The following is a 19787-nucleotide window of genomic DNA, read 5'->3' on the forward strand; positions in this document are numbered from 1 at the left end:
TTATGTATGAGATTCTCCGTGGGCTTTGAGGCACTCCCAGATCTCATGTTGTGAAGCGTGGGGCGTCGAAACACAATAGCGGAGAAATTACGCAAGATTATCAGCCGCAGCGATACTACCGTTTGGCTGACTACTACGAGCTACATAGGTAGTAGGATGGCTTCCTTCCGCATATCAAGTACCTAGTCAGCCAGCCAGCCCGGTCTGACATGGTCGTCTTCACTTTCCCTGTTAGCATTGGGTGACGGACAGCGTGCCATCTAGCGTTACACAATTGGACGTTAGACATACAGATATCAACCCAGTCAGTCAGTCAGATATACATATAAGCAACGTGTAGCAAGAAGGGAAAAAAAAAAAGAGAAGACAGCCAGGATCCAGGAATCAAGTGCGTGCGAGACAGATTTGTCTTGGAGTGCAATTTTATCTCTGTCCTACCTACTTACCTTATTCTACTCCCTTTTCACGCTTTTCACCCTCTCTCTGTAAGTTGTATGCTTAATAGGCGATTTTTAAACCCCCCGGAGTACCTACTAGAGCAGAGGCAAGATCCGAAAAAACATCAGACCAGTTCAGCGACCGACAAATATGGACGGGCATGTGTGGATGGTGGCGGGGCCAAGAGAAAATGTCTTGAACTCTCAAGTGTTTATGAATCTCAGCTGACAAAGTGTTGGAAGCAAGCACCCGTTCAGCGTTTAGGCGGGGCGGCGGAGAGGAGAAGAACCGCGAAGAATGATGCGTCATACTAGTTTCACATCTCTGTATCTTGATTTGAATATCCCGAAGTTGGGAAAGTCAGTGTGATCGAGAGTGATATTATTGGCAGCGTTCGGCCCGTTGAAAGTTTTGGAGTCTTGACGCCGGAGTGGTTTGGTTTCAGCTCTCTCTCTCGTGTCCGTGACGAGTCTGATGACTGAAGAAAGACCTCGGATATCGGCGACAGCGGGATTGGAAGGAAAGAAGTTGCAGTACTAAGCTGGAGGAGTAAGTAACCGAACTCTATGATGTCAAGGTCAATTCGGGGACGACACGGTTTCATTGGGAGAGTGAGGAGAGAGCTAACGACGAAGCGGAAGGAGTCAGGGTGAGTTGCAGACGGAGTTCAGTTCGTTGCCGTGAAAATGGCCGGCGGTTGAGTAAGTAGCCTGTAAGTACCTATCTACACTGCAGTATCTGCCAGGGTGTCGGGTGCTTGCCCGATCCAGAGATTATGTAGATGAGTACAGTACCACTATCTAGATCATATGTGCAGGAAGGCAGGAACAGTGGGATCTGTTTTTGGTCTCCTCCTGTGGGAACCCAAACCCGGCAGCTATGCCAGGGGAAATGAAGTGCTCAACAGCGGGAGGTCCAGGTTATACACAGATCCAGCACTCTTCAATCTCGTACAGTGCCTCCCAGTCCACAGCTAGACCAGGGTCATCACTGTACCATATCCCCATTGACAGTGACCGCAACAGTCAAATTCTCGCCATTCTATTTTCACCACCTGTTCTAGGTGACGTCTGTCTACTCCGAGTCCTTTCCAAAAGCCCAAGCGGGCATCTTCCTCACATCCCAAATCTCAAACGGATCCGCATCCTCCTCGCTGACCAAGACCTCAGGGTGCTTAACGCCCTCCTTCTCCAACTGAGCCTGCAACTGTGGCTGCAGCCTCTTCTTCAAAAACTTCCTCTCGCTGTTGCTGTGAAACACGGTCATGACCACTTTCCCCTTCATAGTGAGCGCCAACGCATAGTGATGCGTCATCTCGCCGGTAACAATCATATCGGCGTCGCAGTTCTTGAGCACGTCGGCCCCGCTTCCCGCACAGATGCCCACGCTCCTGATGGTCGTGACCTTCTTGTCCTTGGGTGCGGCGATCATGATGTGGTTTAGCCCGCCGAGGCCCTCGGCGTAGGCCTTGATAATGTTGCCGAGGTAGACGGGGTGGCCGAGCTCGACGAGGCGGCCGTAGCCGGAGTTGAAAAAGGCCGGGGGCAAGGAGGCGGTGATGGAGCTCGAGATGGGCTGGCAGATGCTTCGCTTGGTCTCGACGCCGTGGCCGTCGAGCATGTCGGCTAGCCAGTCGTTCATGCCACCGGGCGCGGCATCGACAGCCGTGTGAGGCGAGTAGACGGCGATGTTGGCCTGAGCGAGCTGCAGGAGGATACGCTGCTGGGGGTCGGCGAGGGTGACGGACTTGAGGCCGCGGAAGATGAAGGGGTGGTATGAGACGATGACGGAGGCGCGCTTGCGGATGGCTTCCTCGGCGACGGCCACGGTGAGGTCGTTAGTCAAGAGGACGGTTTGGGGGACGTCTTGGCCGGCAACGGCAATGTTCTCTTGGAGGAGGCCAACATTGTCCCAGGCCTTGTCGGCGAGTTGCTCGGGATAGCTGGTTACGGTCAGTATCAACCACGAAGATCAGGCAGGTGAATGAATTTGAAGTCAAAGGTACTTACAGCGCCCGCATGGCGGCAACTACCCGCTTGGTGAACTGGGGGCTTTCGAGGGTTGAGGTCATTGTGATGGTGGGGTTGATGTTTATGTTTTGACAATAACCTCTTTTAAAATATCCCGAGAGAAGGATTGATGGTTTATATGGAAGTGCGAGAGGTTTGGTAGATATTCTGGAAGTGATCCGGATAGGGATCTTGAAGACTGCACTCATGAGTGTGCCCTGGGCAAGTGTTGTTGATGCTCAAAAGTGGGCAGCTCCAGGAAATTATCAATCTGTAAGGTAGTTTCGTTAGCTGGATGCATTAGGAAATGGGAGAACATCAGGTCCAAATTATTTTTCTTGTTCAAATAGGTATGAACAACATACATCTGATTTTCACTCAAACCTTTTTGTCCTCGTCAATCATCCAAGTAAAGTGTTTGTTTACAACTGAACTTGGAATCGAATGAAGAGCTCAAGGCGGGGGAAGGTGAAGCTCCCGAGTTCCTTCGAACCTTGCAAAGCTCCCCATCTCTCCGTTTTCAACCCTAACCCTTAGTGTACTGTAGTGGAAGCTCCATGCCAAGACCTTCAATTCGCGGGGCATCTTTTTCATACTCACTTCAGGTTGCTGGTCCCTGTCAATTATTCATCGATTTTGTCTTTCTTCCTTTCACTCTTTCTGCCACAAAATAAGGTCTCCAAAGATCACTGCACTTCCTCCTACATCGGACATCAGGAACTCATCCTACCATACAATACTAGCACACAAAAATGGCCGACAACCAAGAACCAGCAATAACCGAGGACTTCCTCTCCGCCGCCCTCAAAACGCGGCTCAATGCCACTCACGTGGAAGTAACGGACATGTCGGGTACGTACATGCATTTCACATAACATTTTTTGTTGTCTTTTCCGTTGTTTAGGTACACTGCATAACCGTTCGTTCGGTTCCCTCCCGTTTCCCGAATCCAATATGCTGCACACACACACATACATATCGAGGACCTACCTCTACTCTGTACTCACCTACCTTCCCGCACCCTTACCCTGACGTCATGTCACGGACGGTGGTCCGGAGTCTCAATGAACAATCTGATAAGATCTTGCCATTCCCTCCCTCCCCCAACCACACACCATTATCACCCTCCCTTTTCTGCTTGCTTCCCTCCATCACCCCATCATCCCTTCGGCCCCCCCCCCCCCAGAATCAAGTATACTAAACTAAGCTCCACCTCCCTATCCAAAAAATAAAGGCGGTTGCGGCGCCTCCTTCACCTCTCTCATCGTCTCTCCGGACTTTGTCGGCAAGAACTCGCTCAAGCGGCACCGGCTCGTCAACGCCGCGCTCAAGGATGAAATTGCGCGGATTCACGCGTGGAGCGCAAAGTGCCAGACCCCCGACGAGTACGCAAAAGAAAAGGCGGCGACGGGCGGGAACGACGGCCCGCCCATGGACGGGACGAATGCTCAGGGCAAGGTGGAGGGTGTGACCGAGTGATGTTGAAAGGAGGGAAAAGGGAGAAGGTTCGGATCTGATCAAGGGAACCAGAAAGGAAAGGAAGGGGAAGGAAAGAAAAGTGAGGTGGTAGTCCAGGAGGAAAATCTTGCTGTAGTGGTGGTGTACCTGGATGGGCATAAACAGCGCGTATTGCCCAAAAAGGGCGGCGTGTAGTCTCGTGGGAGACTTATGAAGCAAGGGTGGAAGATGGGAAGGAATGACAGAAAACGAACCATGGCGATATAGTGCAATGTGCAATCCTTGCTCGGTGTATTACGTTTCTGCCTGTTATGGGACTTGATCCGCGCTGTACCTAGGATGAGAGAAAGAAACAGGAATCTGATCGGTAAATACTCGACACTCGCCTGCCCTCCATTTCTCTACGAACCATTACATTTCGGCGTGGACAATTACACCTGCTCGATACTTGCTCCCTCACCTGAAGCCGGATCGTCTGTCTTCTCTTTGTTCCTCCGCCACATAAGCCAACTCCACCGATTTACGTTCATCATCGAGGCCAAAAATCTTCCTATCCGTTCCATCATTGTCCATATCCATGAACCGCCTCCACATATCTGATGCTGATGGAAAAGGCCATGTCGGAACCCTCCCCTTGTTGCTCCAGACCTGGTAGAGAATCTTGATGGGGAGTCAGACTTTGTTCGTCTGTCTCTGAGCGCAGGCCTTTTCCGACCATCTCTTCTCCCACCCAAAACGTCGTTTTCGTTGGCCGTGGACGAACATGCCCTCACCCTACCATGGTCATCAGTCGTCTGCCATGGGTTCGTTGAGGGCGGCCTATTAAGCAATTCACTGGTATATCTGTCAATCCGGTTTCCCATATTCCTAGCCATTCTCATGCCCCAGCGAGTCTGGAGGACAAATATGACCATGAAAAAAGGGATGCAAACCGCTATGAGAGTGACAGGAAAGCGCCAGTCATCGACCGATATCTCGAGAGTGGTGATACCAAAAACGGACTGAGATCGAGTTAGTAGCGAACCTTTTTCTTGACATGCATAGCAACTCAATCCAGGGTGAAAAAACAGGCCTTTTTTTTCTGTCACAGATAGGGTGCAAGGTACAGGTTGGATAAAGAGAAAAGCGGGCAAGGGAGTGTAGGTATATATATGGTAGTGAATACAACGGAGGCTGGGGATGACGAACACTCGGCACTTTGTATGATAAGAGGGGAGAGTGGGGAATCAGAAGAATACGAAAAGTTTTCGTCTTCAAACAGGAGGCCGTCCCGAAGCTCAGAGTTGAACATGAATTGGCTCTATGAACAAGTATCTTAGGTTAGTGGTGAGTCTGGTATATTGCTCAAGCGACAAAGTTCTTACCGGCGGTGTGATGAGCTTTGTCACCTCGTCGTTGATCTGGCTGTATCTTGTAACGGCATCATGGTACTCAAGAGCCAAACTATCCAGAAATGCAAGTGGGCCATTGCATAACGGCCGTTTTGACCCCTCGCTCCTCATCGTGTGCTCGTCATCTGGGAAGCACTGGATACTGAGAAGTTGCCATGGTGCCGAAGTGTCAAAAATAACATGGTCCTTGATATCTCGTTTCTTCACCCGTGCCCGGTACTTTTTGATTGGATCACCGCCCAGTGATAATGCCAAGATTGAGCTGCACTCTGCGATGTCGACATGGTCGGGCCATTTTCGGTCAGCCGGACGTCTATCATAACGTTGCCACGGTGCAGGGGTGCACTTATTCTCATTTACAACAGTATAGTACTTGAAGACGAAGAAGAATGTCCGGTGCCTTAGAGGGTTGGATTCGGTAGTTCGATCCATATAAGCCTAGGTTGGTATATTCTGTTAGATCGACGAGTTAATTGACTGATGGTATCACGCACTTTGGTCTTCCCGTTATTTCCTTCACTGGAAATGAGGTGTTGGAATAGCTCGTCCATATCGAAGTGTTTCCGCATGGTCATATGGACTGCTCCGAGTACGAGAGGGGGGACCTCTTGAAGAATACTTGATCCCGTCAACAAGAGTGTTCAAACTTTCGCAATAGCAAATACACACTCACGTTATTCTTCCGACCGCCTTCCCATTCATGTTCACCTCTTTAAGAGTATCCCAGACGCTATTGATGCTGAGGACTTGTTGAGGGTCGTCTCCGTTCTCTTTGTGTTTGGGCTCGGGCATGCACTTCTGATCACCACTCCCGGGTATCTCGTATACCTCGTATGTGGCATTCTTGTATGTGTCGTCACCTCTTTCTTCCCATGGTTCCAAAGATTGTTGTGGGGCATTAATATACTCATCCCCATGCCGAACCTGTAGGATTTCTTCCACAGCCCAGTTGGTGCTATTGAGTGATGCCAGATGTGTTCTCAAATCTTGCTCCGTAAAAGACTCTTGCTCGATTGGCTTGGTGGTGCAGAAGGAATGGCACAGCAAATCATCACCATCGTTATCGGCTATTGTGGGCGTCTGAGATGCTCTGTCGTTGGAAGACGCTTGAGTTGAAAAGTGATATGGTCTCGAGCTATGCAGCTCGTCCGTACGATGCTAACAACGATTGGAACCGAATGTGCACCAAGAAAGACTATCGTGGGAGAAAGCCGAGCCCCTAGGCGGCGTAGGCAGGGGGCTGTCGTGGCTGCGTGAGCGTTCAATCCCACTACTCTTTGGGAGAACAGTAGGGGAGTTAATATTGAGTGTCAGTCCATGAAGGAGCCGAAGATTGGCGATATATAGTTCGTGGTGTAGTTCCATGGCTTTGAGTAGTTCATCCGGATTGTTGGAGAGTTTCATAATGAGTGTGCAAATTACAAAGTAATGGATGAGGGGAGTTTCAATCAGAGACAGACCGGGACGAGGATCAGTTGGGGCAACCATGCTTCAAACCTCGTGCTTTTCGAAAACTGATCACTCATCGATATCCTACCACTAATGTAAGCTGGATATCGTGGATAAGTGTGTTCTCCGTTTGATGGACGACGATAATCTGACAGGGCCTTGCAAATGCCACAAAATAATGAATGAACAAGGGCGAAAAGGTTCGTGATAGCCCGCCGTAGAGACGTCGAGTAAAGAGAGATGTTCAGCCGGATTTCTAGGAGCGGAGAATAAGGTGGCTGGAGGTCGTGCTTCTGGAACATTTGTCAATGAAAGAATGGGGAGTCTTGTTCGTCTCAAATTGAGATACCCCCAAAAAGATGAGAAGTGAGAAGTGATGGGAAGTGGCAATCACGAACCTTTGACCCAGCTGGTAAGTATGACTCCTGTAAGGTGAAGTGACTGAGGTTGCCTGTAATATGTCGGTCGCATATCAGAGGAAAGAGGCATGAAGTATGAGGTAGTAGCCATCCACCGAACGAAAGGGACAGACAAGCTAGGTAGGTACCTGTGGGTAATTGTCCTTCTTCTCCTTTCTTTGATCCAGCCGAACAACTCCTAGTGGACAGAAAAGTCGACCGCATCGATATCCTTGTTGTTCTTGCCGGTCATCGGATCACTACATATTAATTGGCTCTGTACTACTATGTATTTTGAACGTAAACATGCACTCAACCCTCTTCTCATTCTTGTGGTCCTCGACCTCATCAAAGTTCCTGCTTATGCCACACTGAACTCGGGAATCTCACCCATCTCGGCCTTTGCTTCCGCTCCAACCTTGTATGATACCCTCCACCTGAGTTTCACGCTCTCTACCTTCCTGGTCTTGTCCGCCGTATACCATACGTTGACTGACTGGGTAATGCCCCGGCTCTGCTTGGGGGCAAGAGTCCGTCCTGTTTGAGGCTGAAGTTGCAATTCGTATCCCTGTTCAAGCATCACAGTTAGCATCTCGCTTGAGGGCTTTCTACAACTGACGAAGGCACATAACGTAGCCCAAAACATTTTTGGTCAAAGTGCTAAGGGTCAGATTAGTGAGCTTACCTTGGTGACAGCCAACTGGAAATGCACCTCGGTGATGGGTTGCGCTGTGTTGTTGCTAAAAGCAAATTGCATAGAAATGGCTGGAGATGGGCCATTGGACAGAGATCTGACAGCCACCATGTCGACCTTGAGCGCAGTGTTGGAAACAACGGCTCTGTGCTCCTTAGGCTGGGCGGGTGTCGCCTCAGGAGGCAGTGCCGAGGAGAAAGACCACTCGTCATCGTCATTACCGGTAGCAGCTGGTGCTGGCGCTGGCGCTGGGGTAGATGAAGAGGAGAGAGAGGCTAGAGCAGCAAATGGGTCGTTGGACGCTGTTGACGACGCAGCTGGCGCGGGAAAAGCGGATGCCGTATACGCAGGAGGCTTGGGGGTGCTTGATTGAGAAGCAACTGGTGATGCGAATGAGTTGAAATTGTTGAAAGAAGATGGGCCAGGTTGAGGGGAGGGGCCCCGTGCGGTGCTGTTCTGCGTAGTGGATGAGAGCAGTGCCGGTCCAGGAATGTCTGTGGTGAGTTATTAGCAACATTCTCTCTTTGACTCTTGCACGGAAAGCAGCAAGTGACATACTCGTATTGGCACCGAACCCGAGCGCAATGCCACCTCCTTGACCATAAGAGCTGGTTTCACCCAGCGACAGGCCAAGCAAGTCGTTTTCAAGGCTGTTTCCCGCCTGGGGTGCGGACTGGCTGGTCGAATCTCCTCCGCTTGGCTCAGCATCAAAATCAATGAGCGACAGCTCTTGCGCCGCACTCTTGCCAGTACCACTTCCACTGCCGTTGCTTGTGCTTGAAACTGGCGCACCACTTGCCAATGCCTTGGCACCCTCTATGTCGCCCTTCTTCAGCAACCTATATCTCTCCACAGTTCGGTGTATGCTGTCGTTGATTTCGAGAAGTTTTGCGACTGCTTCATGGTCGTCCGATTCTTCCTCGCACATCTTCTGAATCTTTGGCTGGGCACTAGACAGGGCGGCTGCGAGCTCGGAGAACACGTCGCCATCCACGATCTTATCGCCGGGTTTGAAGGCTTCTAACCGCTCCTCGAGAAGTCTGGCTTTTTGTTGGATTTTGCCCACGTCCTCGGCCGCCTTGGCGCGGTAATCAACCTTGGATCTCGTGTCATAGCCAGCCATGACCTTCATGAGTCGATTAGCCTCCTGGAGGTCCTCGGGAGTACCTCGACGGATAAGCTCCTGCAGCTTGGCGGACTGCGCCTCGCGTTCCTCCTCTTCCATTTCCTCGACAGACTTTAGGTTCTGTGAGAGATAGGTTAGACACGCTTCAACAATGACCCATGGCATCGGGACGGAACACTTACATCACTCGGGTTAAGCACAGCAGCATCCTCCCTTCGGACTTCGGGGAAGGTGTACCCCTTGTAGCTCAGTAAGCGGTGCATGTCCCTGATGAAGCCCAAGTCCTCTTTATATCTGCTCGTCTCGCAAATCGTACAGCGCCATTCCTCAATGGCTTCGAGGATCTTGAGCTGGACACGGGTGGGGCGGATCGGGGGCCGCTCGGGAAAGCGGCGTACCAGCTCATTGAGAAACTCCTTTGTGCTGATCTGGAGGTGGAAGGGGTAGCCGCAGTTCTTGACGCAGATGTCGAGCAGGTTGAGGGCAAGCAGCGAAACGTTGGGGTTGCGGTTGTTGATGTAGTTGACAATGGCCACGGCGGCCTCTCGAGGGGCGGAGCCCTTCTTGGAGTTGATCAAGTCGGCGATCTCGAGGTTCAGGGCCAAGTTGGGTTCGTAGTTGTCGGGACTGCAGGCGGCCGTGATGAAGCGCTGAAGCTGGGACGGGGCCGGGCGGCCCATCTCGGCCCACCGGTCGCGCGTGGCATAGCGGGCAGACGCCGCCTCCATGTTGCCGGCGTTCTCGGGGAGTCGGGAGGTGTTGAGTGGATGAAGAGACTGACGAGACTGAAGAGACCGAGGAGGTATTGGGGCCAGATTGCGCAGCTTGGCGGGAGGCGCCTGGATAGGTAGGTAATGGATGGCGGCAGCCAGGACCCGAGCCTTTGGTCGGTCAAGCTCTAGTCAGTCTAGAGGAGTTGTGTGCTGAGGTAGTGAAGCTCCCCTCTAGGTTCCCGGTGAGCCGTTGGGATTAAGTTTCCGGTTGGACCTGCAACAGGATGTTTTGAGGGAGATATACGATTACCAAGTATGGTGAATAGAGGTAGGAGGTATGGTACCTTTCTACAGTTTGATATCCTTACACCCAGAGACTGGAGTATGATTCGATCCGTACTTCTGTACCTAACGGGAATGTGTCCACCGGGGATCGCTGGCTGATGGAAGGAGGAGAGGCCTGCTGCTAGGGGACGGGAGCTTACACGGCTAGGTCAGGTCGTGGACCCCTCTCAGTGCTCTGGAGTCTGGACGGACGGGTGGGGCTTGGGCCTGCGCTGTTGCCTGCCGTTGTTGGGGCGCAAGGAAAAGTGGAGCCGCACATCGGTACGTTGCGAGACTGCGTTACAAGAATACTATCTCTGTGAATGAATAATACGCTTCTATTCGATCCCACGGCACCTCGACAAGCGCCTCCAGCATGGTGCAAGCACGGGAGACGCTTGCAAATCGAGCATCTTCCGCAGCAACAACCGGTGAGTTGCATGAATCCGGGGAAGATGTCAATCATGGACATCCTCAGCGGACCCACCTGTCCACCCCACCTGCATCAACCCCAAATGCGATGTCGTCAAGGTCTTCAAATCGCATCCATAACTTTTTCGCCATCTGCCACTTCAACCTTGTAGCGCAAGCAGCTCGCATTGTGGTCCAACACGGCACGCACATCATACATACATACATACATACATACATATCTACGACACCCGCCTTCCTTTCATCCAAGTTTTGCCCTGGTGAAACAAGGCAGTGCTAGGTCGTGCCAGAATCATCCATCCATTGCGACATAAAACATCTGCACTCCATCTCGACAACATCCTTCCGACGGAATTCGAACCATCACCACCATGGTCCGCCACAAAAAGGACGGCTTCTCCTCACGCGGCGGCAAAGGCGGCCACGGCCGGAACCCGCCCCGCAACAACCCCCGCAGCAGCAAAGGCCCCCGAGACAATGCCGGCAGCGGCGGCGAAGACACCACAGCCAACCCCCACGACCCGTCCACGTCCTCACGCCCCTACCGCCCTCCCTTCAAGGCCGCCTGCTGGGACCTAGGCCACTGCGACCCGAAGCGGTGCTCAGGCAAGAAGCTGATGAAGCTCGGTCTCATGCGCGAGCTGCACCTTGGCCAGCGACACTCGGGCGTCATCATCACGCCCAACGGCAAGCGGGTCGTGTCGCCCGCCGACAAGGAGCTGATGGAGCAGTATGGCGCGGCCGTGGTGGAGTGCTCGTGGGCCCGCACCAAGGAGGTGGAGTGGAAAAAGGTGGGCGGCAAGTGCGAGCGCTTGTTGCCGTACCTGGTGGCGGCCAACACGGTCAACTATGGTAAGCCGTTCCGGCTGAACTGCGTGGAGGCGCTGGCGGCGGCCTTTGCCATCTGTGGTCATTTGGAGTGGGCGGAAGAGATTTTGGCTCCGTTTTCGTACGGCAGGGCTTTCCTGGATATCAACTCGAAGCTGTTCAAGATTTACTCGGCGTGCAAGGATGAGGAGGAGATCAAGAAGGCGGAGGAGGCGTGGAGGGAGAGGCTAGAAAAGGAGTATACAGAGAGCAGAGAGGGAGAGTCGGATGATATTTGGACGACCGGAAACACAAATCGGAGGCCAGCTATGGATGACTCAGATGAGGAGGACGATGACGAAGACGACGAGGAAGATAGCGACGAGGAGGAAGACAGTAACGACGAAGATGGCAGCGTAGACGGTATCTACCTCGGCACCAAACCACCGCCCAAACAGAAACAACCAGCCGAAGAGGAGTCAGAGGAAGAAGACAAGGACCCTTTCGCCATATCCGACGATAGCGATGATGAAGCCGAGATGGAGGCCATTCGGCGCAAAATCCTCGCCTCCAAGTCGTTTGCCAACCCCGAACCGCCCAAGAAGACGGTCGAGACCATTGCCCGACCGCAAGGGCAGTACAAGCCAGATTCCGATGCCGAGCCGGATTCCGACAATGGGGAGGAGGATGACGAGTTTGACAATATCATTGCTGCTACGCCCATTACCGACAGGATAGGACTGCAGAAGCTGGAGAAGGAGCGGGCGCGGGCTACATTGACAGGCACCTTCTCGTCTGCTTCCATATCTGCACCCAGAGGAGGAAGATAAAGGAGATTCGATGATGAGGGCACTTGGTGAAATCAGGAGAATCATACAACGAGACAAGGACCATATATAAATACATTACATTTTACCCCTTGAAATGAAGCTGGTTATGCTCATTTCCCATCAAACCCTCGATCAATTCATACATGCACTACTATTGTTGACGTAGTTGTATCATGTCGGTCTATACATTGGCAGCTGCTGGTATATACAATACTATCTATATCCGCCATCATCCATCTTTTTCCCGCAGATACCCATCTTCTCATAACTCCAGGATTTGCACAATCGTACATGTATAATAATTTTACAACAGGATAACAATCCTTTACAGATACCTCCTCTCTCTAATCTCCTCCACAACCTGGATGAGATCTCCTTCCTTGATGTCGTCAAACTCGCCAAACTCGAGACCGCACTCGGTGCCCTTGCGCATCTCCGTAACCTCCTTCTTGCCGTGCTTGACTGAACTGATGGTACCTGTGTTTTGTTGTTTATTAGCAAAATTGGCATCAAGATAAACCACCAAGAAAAAAAAAAAATTTGATCAACTCACCATCAAAAACAACCTCTCCCTTCCTCTGCAACCTCACCCGTCCATTCCTCATCACCATCCCATTCCTGACCTTGACACCCGCAATGTTCTTGTACTTCCGTCCCTTGATATTAATAGCAAACACCTGCGCCACCTCGGCCTCGCCGAGTACTTTGTACGAGATTGTGGGGGCCAAGCTCTCGCTCAGCACCTGGCGTACCTCCTCGGTCAGGTTGTAGATGATGTTGTGGTCCATAATCCTGACCTTATTTTCGACCGCCATGCGCTTGATGTGGCCAGGGATCGGGTTGTTGAAGTTGATGATGGTGCTGCCCGAAACCGCGGCGTGCTCGACATCCGATTCGGTGATCTGGCCCGGGCTCGACAGTAGCACGCGAGGGCGCACCTCGTTGCTTCCGATCTCTAGGATCGACGCGCACACGGCCTCGACCGAGCCGTGCACGTCGCCCTTGACGGTGAAGTTGATCATCTTGGGCCCATCTGGCTTCTCCTCCGCCGCCTCGGCTCCATCCTCACCCTTCTCAGCCTCCTCGGCCGCGATTCGTTCGGCCTCACGCTCGCGCTTGAGCCGCTCCATCTCCGTGATCTGCTCCATGGCCTCCTCGCGCTCCTTCTGCTCGATGCGATAGTGCACCGCGCTCTTGGCTTTGTCTTCGTTCGGGGCCTGGAGAACCATGTCACCCGCCTCGGGTGGCTCCTTCCAGCCGAGAATCTCAACGGCTGTTCCGGGGGGAGCCTCTTCGACCTCAATGCCCGCTTCGTTGCGCAGGCTGCGCACCTTGGCGAAGACACGGCCAGCAACGATGAAATCGCCGGGACGCAGGGTGCCGCGCTTGACAAGCACGGTGGCCACGCGGCCAATTGGCTTGATACTGGACTCAAGAACCCATCCCTCGGCCATGCCGTCGAACTCGGCGCGGATGTCGAGCATCTCGGACAGAAGAAGGATGTTGTCCTCGAGATCGTCCATACCTTGACCGGTCTTGCCGCTGACGCAGACAACCTGGACATCGCCGCCATAGTCCTCGATCTCGACGCCGTTGGCGGCCAAGTCAGACTTGACGCGCTCGACGTTTGCTTGGTCCTTGTCGATCTTATTGATGGCCACGATCATGGGTACCTTGGCGGAGCGAGCATGCTTGATGGCCTCGATGGTCTGCGGCTTGACACTGTCGTCGGCGGCGACAACCAAAATCACAATGTCGGTGACGTTGGCGCCGCGCTGTCTCATGGACAGGAAGGCAGCGTGGCCGGGGGTATCCAGGAAGGTGATTTGCTTACCCGAGGACATCTGCACAGAAAAGGCACCAATGTGCTGGGTAATTCCACCGTGCTCACCGGCTGCGATCGAAGACTTCCGCAGGAAATCGAGCAGAGTAGTCTTGCCGTGATCGACGTGTCCCATGATAGTGACAACTGGTGGCCGTAGGGGTACGCTAGAGGGGTCTTCAGGAGGAGGGCGTGGCCTCAAGTCCTCATCCTCACCAGCGTCGACTGTTGGCTCAAAGCCGTACTCTTGGGCAACCAACGCGGCCGTCTCGCCGGTCATGATGCTATCCTTGGCGATGTCTTCAAATCCGAGCTCTCCCAGTTGGGAGATGAACAGGTCGGTCTTCACGCCAAGGGCCATGCCGAGGTTGGCAACGCTAATAAACTCGGGAAGGAGAATAGGAATAGGGCCAGTCTCCTCATACTGGAGCCGCTCCTTCTCAGCCTTCTTGGCCAACCTTTCACGGCGCTTGTACTCATACGCCATATCATCGAAATCATCGTCTTCGTTGTAGTCGCGCCGCCTACCCCCTTTCTTTTTGGGCTTCTTTTCCTCCTTGATATACCGCGAGGGAATCGGTATCTCTTCCAATGCAACCCTATCGCCTCTTGTTTGTCTTGCATTATCTCTGCCCCTGGGCTTTTCAAAGTCTTGCTGCTCCAGCTTCTGTCCTTCCTTCTCCTTAGGCTTCCCTCCGTAGTCGTCAGCCCAATCCCAGCCATCCGACATCTGCTTCTTGAACGCTTCGGTGGCCTCCCGAGTGCTCTCGGAAGCCGCCTCAGGCTGCGCTTGAGGTGCTGGACTGGTTGCATATCGATCTTCAGCTTGCTTCCAAAAGTTGTGACTATCTCTGGGCTCCGAACGTTTTTCTGTTTCAGAAGGGGGAGCGGTCTTGACAAAATCGTTATTGCCAGTCAATCGGCCGTTCCCAACGTTTGCCCCGGCTGTACGGCGGATGAGCCCTGCCCATTGCCCCTCGGTTTCACGCGAAGATTTGGAATCCGATGGAGGTGCAGGTGGAGGTGCAAACTTTGATGAAATCGACTGGTAAACCTCACGAGCTGAAGTTCTGCGTGCAGAAGGAGGAGGAGGCGGGGGAGGCGGAGGCTGAGTGGAAAATATGTCATCCCATGCATCTGTATTGTCCGCACGACGCTCCTCTTCCTCGGCGTTCAGCAAGTCGTTCTTGAGAGAACCTGTCTCCTGACGTTTCCGTAGATCCTTGGCCGAAAGTTGACCTGTCTGTCTATCATGGGCAAAGAGACCATCAGCAAGGCTCTTCAGATTTTTTGCTGGGGCCTGAGGGTGGCTCTGAGCATGTCTTTGCTGTAACCGATCCCTGGCTACTTTTTCGTGGGGAAGAAGTCGTTCTGTCTGAGATTGGCTGGCTGGCTGACTGGAGGCTGAAGAGGCACCCCAGCTGCTTGCTCCCCAGCTGCTTGTTCCCCATTCTCCACTGGCCGGCTTAATAGGCTGGCTGGACGCCGAACTGGCGGCTTCCAAAGCATCCCAGCTGCTTTTCCCCGAAGCCCCATCAGTTTGTTCACTGAGTTGGCTGGCTGGGCCCGGCTTTAATGATGCCCCGCTGGAAAGGCTCGATAGACTGCTGACAGTTGGTTGACTTGGACTTGCTGGGGACTGTGTCGGTCGGCTGGGGGTCGGTTCGCTAGAAGCCGTTTGACTGGAAGGTGATTCCTTAGGAGCTGGCTGTTGAGTCTGAGGCGCCCGTGCCGGAAAACGTCTTATACCAAAAGGCTCCAAGACTTTGCGGACAGGAGCCTGGTTCCTTTGGGCTTCACGCTCAGTTTTGGGCCCTGGTGTTTCTGTTGTAGGGTCTTGACCTGGTTGTTTCGGGTGCAGAAGCATCCTACGCACCACAGGTCCCTGCTGTTCCTTGCGAGGCGGAGCCCTATTGAACTCGTTCTGTTGACCTTCAGGTAGCCGGCGCACCGGACGGTCACTCGAGGCGCGTTTGGGAGGTTCTGGTGCCGGGTTTCGGGCGGGCTGCGGAGCGGGCTGAGCAGCCACAGCGGCCTCAGCCATGCGCAACAAGCGCTGCCTAGCGGCGATTTCGTGAGGAAGCAAACCAGCGTTGGCGGACTTGGGTTGACTTTGTGCCGTTCCTGTTTCGGGTGTCGTTTGAGTGGCTGGGGTCGCAGGGGCGGCCGGTTTCCAGGAACCACCCCATCCTCCTCCTCCTCCTCCTCCTCCTCCTCCTCCTTCTCCTCCGGCGCTCGGTGTCGCAGGCTGTTGTTGGGTACCCCAGCTAGGTTTGTCGTCCCACGAAGAGTATACGCGGCGGGTATTCGGATGCATTCGTTGCTGCTGTTGCTGGCGAAGTTGCCATCTGTGGCGGCAGAGCAAACACACAGAGGAAGTGCTCTGCTTCTATTTCCAGTGGTTGTTTCCCATGTCAGCCATCTATTTGACTTTTACTGACTTCCTGCTCGACGTCGTCATTGAGCAATGCGCGCATTGGGAAGCGCACTTACCTGCAACAGTCCGCCCCTCATCATCTTGTTCTATCACAGGGCATAGTTTGCCCAGCAGGACCAGACCAGAGAGGAGATAGAACAAGAGCCTGGCGCGAGAGCCAAGGTGGAATTTTGTAGGTAACTTACACGGGCGATCCGTTCCGTCCCGCAGTTCGCCAGAGCTTCGTTACTGGTGCTGCCGCAGCGCGCAGCGCTTCATAATTAAAGTGGGCACCCGGTGACTGATAAGATAAAACATCATTATGTAGAGGTAGGTACTTCCTGTACATGCTTGGTTCAGTTGTGAAAATAGTGAGGGGCAGCTGTCCAGCGAGCAGTTGAGGAGCCGGGTTAGGGTCAAGGCAGGTGCTTTTGCCCAGAGGCCAGCTTCAGGGGCTTACAAACAATGCAAGGTACGTACCCCGACGTGGACCCTTTTGGCCTCTAGAAATCTGGCCCCAAACCCCAAAGCTTCTTTCAACGAAGCCGCCAACTTCCACTTCCCTCCATTCCTTCACCGTCTCTTTTTTAACTATCTTCTTTCATTTGCTCGTCAAATTCCCTCATCATCACACCCAAATTGTCGCCAAACATGGCGCCCAAGAAAACCAGCAAAGGAGCACGCGGCGGCGGTAGCAGCAGCTCCGGCGGTGCTCTCGAGCCGCCCAAACCCTTCCGCATCGCTCCGGACTCGCTCAAGGCCTTCACCTCTTCTCTCTCCAAGAAGCATGTCTACATCGCACATGTCGACCAGAAGCCGGCCTCCTTCAAGCGCAAGATCTTTTCTGTGCCGATTATGCTCAACGCCGTCGTCTTTGCCCTCTTCCTGTGGCGCATGTGGTACATCATTCCTTACTACGTCGCGCTTTTGTCTTCCTCGTTCCTGGGGTACGAAAACTCTACAACGATCCGCATGGCCGACCTGACCTATCGGCAATTTTTTGCGGTGGCCGGCCGGCGCACGCTTACGTTTCTGTTTGATTTCGTTCTCGCCGTGTTCGTCTGGCCTTGGCCCATCGAGTTCGTGTTCGGGCGCAAGCACGGCAGTCCCGTGTTGTGGCGAACGGCCATTGGGTTCCGCGACAAGGAGATCTACGTGCGCCGGTCGCGGTCGTGGGACACGCAGGTGTATGGTGTGGATATCTTTTCGGAGAAGCCGCAGGGCAACGAGGCGCGCACGATTCTGTGGGACATGGTTCGCAACGCAACTTCCCCGATGCTGCTGCAGGAGAAGACGGGATACTTGACCATGAACGGGGACTGGGACTTGGATTGGAAGGCTATGGTTAAGGCGACTACCTTGGTGGATAAGAAAGAGATTCCCCTGGACGCGTTCAGGACGCTCGTGCTTTGCCACCATGACAAATTCGGGTGGATTGCGATTGACATGAATGAGTCTGGGGAGAATGCGCAGGAGGCTGAACGCAGGAGGCAGGTTTTTGCGTTCCGTGATGCGCTGACGGCCATTGGAAAGGAGAACCTTTTCTATCGCTGGATCGAGGTCATTCAATTTGAGACCCAGCAAGGCGGCTTTACGCAGGAGCGCCAGATCGAGGTGGCGCAGAAAATTCGGGATCTGTTCAAAGAAAATGGAGTGGACTTTGACGCGTTTTGGAAGGAGGCTGTTGGGTCGGATCCCTCAGTTGGGATATAATGACCTACCTTGAAAGAAAGAAGAGAAGGGTGGAAAAGGCAACGACATATACATGTCATACCGGCTGAGTAGACGGGAACAAGGACAAAGTTCACGAGCAACATATAGACCATAATTGCATATACAGGTATACAGGGCTGGACGAATGAAAGGCACCGGAAGAAATTCGAATAAATGCCACTGCATGTTCGCAGCGATCCACGGGGAATAGACGAAGAGATCGAGAAAGAAAACACCATCCTCACTGCCTTCATTTCTTGCTGCTCTTGGCCTTCTTCTGAGGACCAAGGGCTGCTTCACGCCTCTTGGCCTCCTTGGCCTCAAACTGTTCCCTCTTGAGCTTCTCCTGGGCTTCGCGTTCTTCCTTCTCGGCCTATCAAAATCGGAGACGGTTAGCAGCAAGTCCCGTATGATGTACGATGGCGGAGCAACAACAAATATGCCACATACCTGTTTCCTAGCAGCCTCCTGCTCTCTCTTCTCACGAATGAGCCTCAACCTCGCAAGATCGGCCTTGGCCTGATCCGTCTTGCCGGCCTCATGAAGCTTCTGATACCTCTCCTTCGCCGCAGCCGCCGCAGCCGCCTCACGCTCCTTCCTGTTGCCGGGTGCCGAGTCCGCTATGCTAAGCTTCTTGGCGCGGCTAGCGACAGCCTCATCATCCGATTCCTCCTTGGCGACGGGCTTCTTGGTCTGGTTGCGCGCAGCCTTGGAGTGGTTGGGGTTGGCGGGCATGGGCGCGTCGTTGGCGTCGTCCTCGCTCTCCTCCTCCGAGTCGCTAGGGGGCAAGTCGCCAACCTGCACCGCGGCGGCCTTGGCGCGCGCGATGGCTGCCTCCTTCTTCGCCTTCTTTTGTGCTTTGAGTTCCTCGCGGGTCAGCTCAGCCTTGGGGGCCTTGCTAGAGGGGCCGGCAGCCTCGTCCTCGGAAGACTCCTCCTCGGAGGATTCCTCCTCGGATTCGGACTCCCTGTTCTTGCCGCCGCCGGCGCCCCACATGCCGACTTCGTTGCCGTCGGCGTCGAGGGGGCGAAGGTCGCGGGAGAAATGGTGGCCACCTGGAAGGAAGGTTGGTGGTTAACAGACAGGATTGTAGCAGGTAGGGAGAGTACTGCTCCGGCAGCATCTGTGTTATTAACATACCTCCACGAGTGTACTTCTTGAACTTGCCGCCACGTCCACGACCAGCCGGGCCACTACCGCCTGCCATTTTGTCTTTGATCTTTGGGGGGTATAGGACGGTTTTGTTTGAAAAGTTGATTATCGACGGATTTCCGGTCGAGTGTCGTGGGTATTTAGGAAATTTACTCGAATCGCGCGACGAGTCGTAGGAATGGGTGTAACTACCAAAAAGGAAGTCGAGCTCGATGAGTCTTACAACAATGCAACAGAACGGCACAGCGTTTTACTCGAGTTTGTCGCAGAAAGTTAATGGGGCTTCCTGAGTGGGAAGACATCCACCTCCGACTTGAGAATCAATGCCCCGCAACACATCCCTCTACAGTATGAGGCAGGTACCCGACGCACAGTATGTACACCCTGACGGAACGTTAGAGGTCTCGGTATGTTCACTGACACTGGCTGCAACGCAGGCTTACCCAACCGCCTATCTACGAGCCATGATTGGTCAGCTCCCTTATCGCACTACAACCCCACTGTAAGCTACGAGGTCAGTGGCTTGAGTTCCACCAATTCTTGCGTTTCGTAGGCTGTGAGGCGGTGCAGCCCGGCAGCTACAGAAGTGGCTTGCGTTTGCTTTAAAAGTCTGTC

The 19787-nt window shown here is 53.5% G+C and overlaps 7 protein-coding genes across 7 annotated transcripts; 3 read left to right on the top strand and 4 right to left on the bottom strand.

Annotated features, from left to right (window-relative positions):
• Positions 1 to 1448: 1448 nt before the first annotated feature.
• NEUTE1DRAFT_66982 (uncharacterized protein) lies at positions 1449 to 2656 on the bottom strand (the record flags this gene model as incomplete). The annotated part of the gene is made up of 2 exons (XM_009854931.1): positions 1449 to 2380; positions 2448 to 2656. 2 exons carry the CDS (start codon positions 2654 to 2656, stop codon positions 1513 to 1515), a joined length of 1077 nt encoding a protein of 358 aa, XP_009853233.1.
• A 455-nt stretch (positions 2657 to 3111) lies between these two features.
• NEUTE1DRAFT_117755 (uncharacterized protein) lies at positions 3112 to 4285 on the top strand (the record flags this gene model as incomplete). The annotated part of the gene is made up of 2 exons (XM_009854932.1): positions 3112 to 3299; positions 3682 to 4285. 2 exons carry the CDS (start codon positions 3200 to 3202, stop codon positions 3924 to 3926), a joined length of 345 nt encoding a protein of 114 aa, XP_009853234.1.
• A 704-nt stretch (positions 4286 to 4989) lies between these two features.
• Positions 4990 to 6367, bottom strand: NEUTE1DRAFT_46660 (uncharacterized protein; the record flags this gene model as incomplete). The annotated part of the gene is made up of 4 exons (XM_009854436.1): positions 4990 to 5205; positions 5270 to 5734; positions 5791 to 5914; positions 5970 to 6367. Coding segments are annotated over 4 exons (1203 nt in total), but the record flags the coding sequence as incomplete, so codon positions are not given.
• A 927-nt stretch (positions 6368 to 7294) lies between these two features.
• NEUTE1DRAFT_131168 (uncharacterized protein) lies at positions 7295 to 9691 on the bottom strand (the record flags this gene model as incomplete). The annotated part of the gene is made up of 4 exons (XM_009854933.1): positions 7295 to 7711; positions 7829 to 8331; positions 8396 to 9083; positions 9146 to 9691. The coding sequence occupies 4 exons, from the start codon at positions 9689 to 9691 to the stop codon at positions 7505 to 7507; spliced, it is 1944 nt and encodes a 647-aa protein (XP_009853235.1).
• A 1112-nt stretch (positions 9692 to 10803) lies between these two features.
• On the top strand, positions 10804 to 12112 carry NEUTE1DRAFT_85671 (uncharacterized protein; the record flags this gene model as incomplete). The annotated part of the gene is made up of 1 exon (XM_009854934.1): positions 10804 to 12112. One exon carries the CDS (start codon positions 10804 to 10806, stop codon positions 12067 to 12069), a length of 1266 nt encoding a protein of 421 aa, XP_009853236.1.
• A 30-nt stretch (positions 12113 to 12142) lies between these two features.
• On the bottom strand, positions 12143 to 16408 carry NEUTE1DRAFT_85676 (uncharacterized protein; the record flags this gene model as incomplete). Its single annotated transcript, XM_009854935.1, has 3 exons — positions 12143 to 12546; positions 12623 to 16139; positions 16385 to 16408. 3 exons carry the CDS (start codon positions 16406 to 16408, stop codon positions 12395 to 12397), a joined length of 3693 nt encoding a protein of 1230 aa, XP_009853237.1.
• A 550-nt stretch (positions 16409 to 16958) lies between these two features.
• NEUTE1DRAFT_123831 (uncharacterized protein) lies at positions 16959 to 18482 on the top strand (the record flags this gene model as incomplete). The annotated part of the gene is made up of 1 exon (XM_009854936.1): positions 16959 to 18482. One exon carries the CDS (start codon positions 16959 to 16961, stop codon positions 18018 to 18020), a length of 1062 nt encoding a protein of 353 aa, XP_009853238.1.
• Positions 18483 to 19787: the final 1305 nt, after the last annotated feature.

Source organism: Neurospora tetrasperma (genome assembly GCF_000213175.1).
Source record: "Neurospora tetrasperma FGSC 2508 unplaced genomic scaffold NEUTE1scaffold_5, whole genome shotgun sequence".
NCBI lineage: Eukaryota > Fungi > Ascomycota > Sordariomycetes > Sordariales > Sordariaceae > Neurospora > Neurospora tetrasperma.